This window comes from Cynoglossus semilaevis, chromosome 17 (assembly GCF_000523025.1).
Source record: "Cynoglossus semilaevis isolate Cse_v1.0 chromosome 17, Cse_v1.0, whole genome shotgun sequence".
NCBI classification, from domain to species: Eukaryota; Metazoa; Chordata; class Actinopteri; order Pleuronectiformes; family Cynoglossidae; genus Cynoglossus; species Cynoglossus semilaevis.
The window spans coordinates 5,867,033-5,867,993 of NC_024323.1; the positions used below are offsets into that span (position 1 = coordinate 5,867,033).

General features: G+C 57.0%; 1 protein-coding gene across 7 annotated transcripts in view; it reads right to left on the reverse strand.

Annotated features, from left to right (window-relative positions):
• Positions 1-961, reverse strand: part of LOC103392844 (adhesion G protein-coupled receptor L1-like) — a 185,543-nt gene that overhangs the window by 5,483 nt on the left and 179,099 nt on the right. For 4 of the 7 annotated variants that reach the window (XM_008329582.3, XM_017040470.2, XM_017040471.2 and 1 more), the window contains 2 exons: positions 906-923; positions 67-773 (listed from right to left, as the gene is read on the reverse strand). The exons of 1 other annotated variant lie outside the window; for it this stretch is intronic. In XM_008329582.3, coding sequence (XP_008327804.1) covers positions 67-773; positions 906-923 — 725 coding nt within the window. Of the gene's footprint in view, positions 1-66; positions 774-905; positions 924-961 lie in introns of those variants that run through there. 2 more of the 7 variants (XM_025064165.1, XM_017040475.2) reach the window with 2 other exon arrangements.

The following is a 961-nucleotide window of genomic DNA, read 5'->3' on the forward strand; positions in this document are numbered from 1 at the left end:
GCGCCGCGCGGGCCTCCGGGGGCTGGAGTACGGCTCCTCGGGGGGCTGGGCTGAGCGTGGGACCACCTCCAGGGGCTCAGGACTGCTGTCAGGGTAAGGTGAGTCTCGCAGGTTGGTGATGCTGGTGTACAGGGAGTCACGTGCAGGGGAATCAGGCGCCCTGTTGCCTCCCTGCCCACCAGCACTCTGGCCACTGTGACCACTGTGACCCAGGCTCTCGGTGAGATCGGCCGTGTAGCTCTCCGACTCCTCTGGGTCGCTCTGGTAAAGGACCGACTGTGCTTGCTGCAACAGCAGGGGTTCCTCAAGAGCTTTATAAAGTAGCTCCACGTCCTGTGGGGTGCGCTGCCGTCCGTCTCTCAAAAAGTCATCTTGCTCATCCATGCCCAGAGAAGGCTCAGGTGCAACTCCCACTGTCCCCCGACCGATCCCACCCTGAGGACGCCCTGTTGCCAGGCTGCCACACACTCTGTCCCCTACCTCACCTCCGCCTCCTCCTCCGCCCCTAAGGTTATTATGCACAAGCTCAGAGATTATCATTTTCTCAAAGGCCGCGGCATCAGAGAGGTTTCGTCGAATGCCTCCGCCCAGGGTCTCTGAGCCACGGGGATTTAGGAGTGGTGGGGGGCTGTCTCCACCACCGCCTCCTAGAAAATCACAGCTGCCCCCACCTCCTCCCCCTGGGCCAGCGCGAAGAGAGTAGCTGTTGTTGAAGTTACCATTCAAGGGCAGAGTTTCCATACCACAGGGGTCTCGGGCCTTAGAAAGCGTCTCTAGACCAAAACAAGAGGCACATTAAAAGGAGGGTTTGGGATTGAAATATATACAGTGACTGATAATATATGCAACATCAGATCAACATGTAATGTCTTCAAATGTTTAGCGCAGCAGTCATCAACACTTACTTGGATCTCGAAAAGTTCCTGCACACAGTGAGAGGGAGACAGAGAGAGAGGGAAAG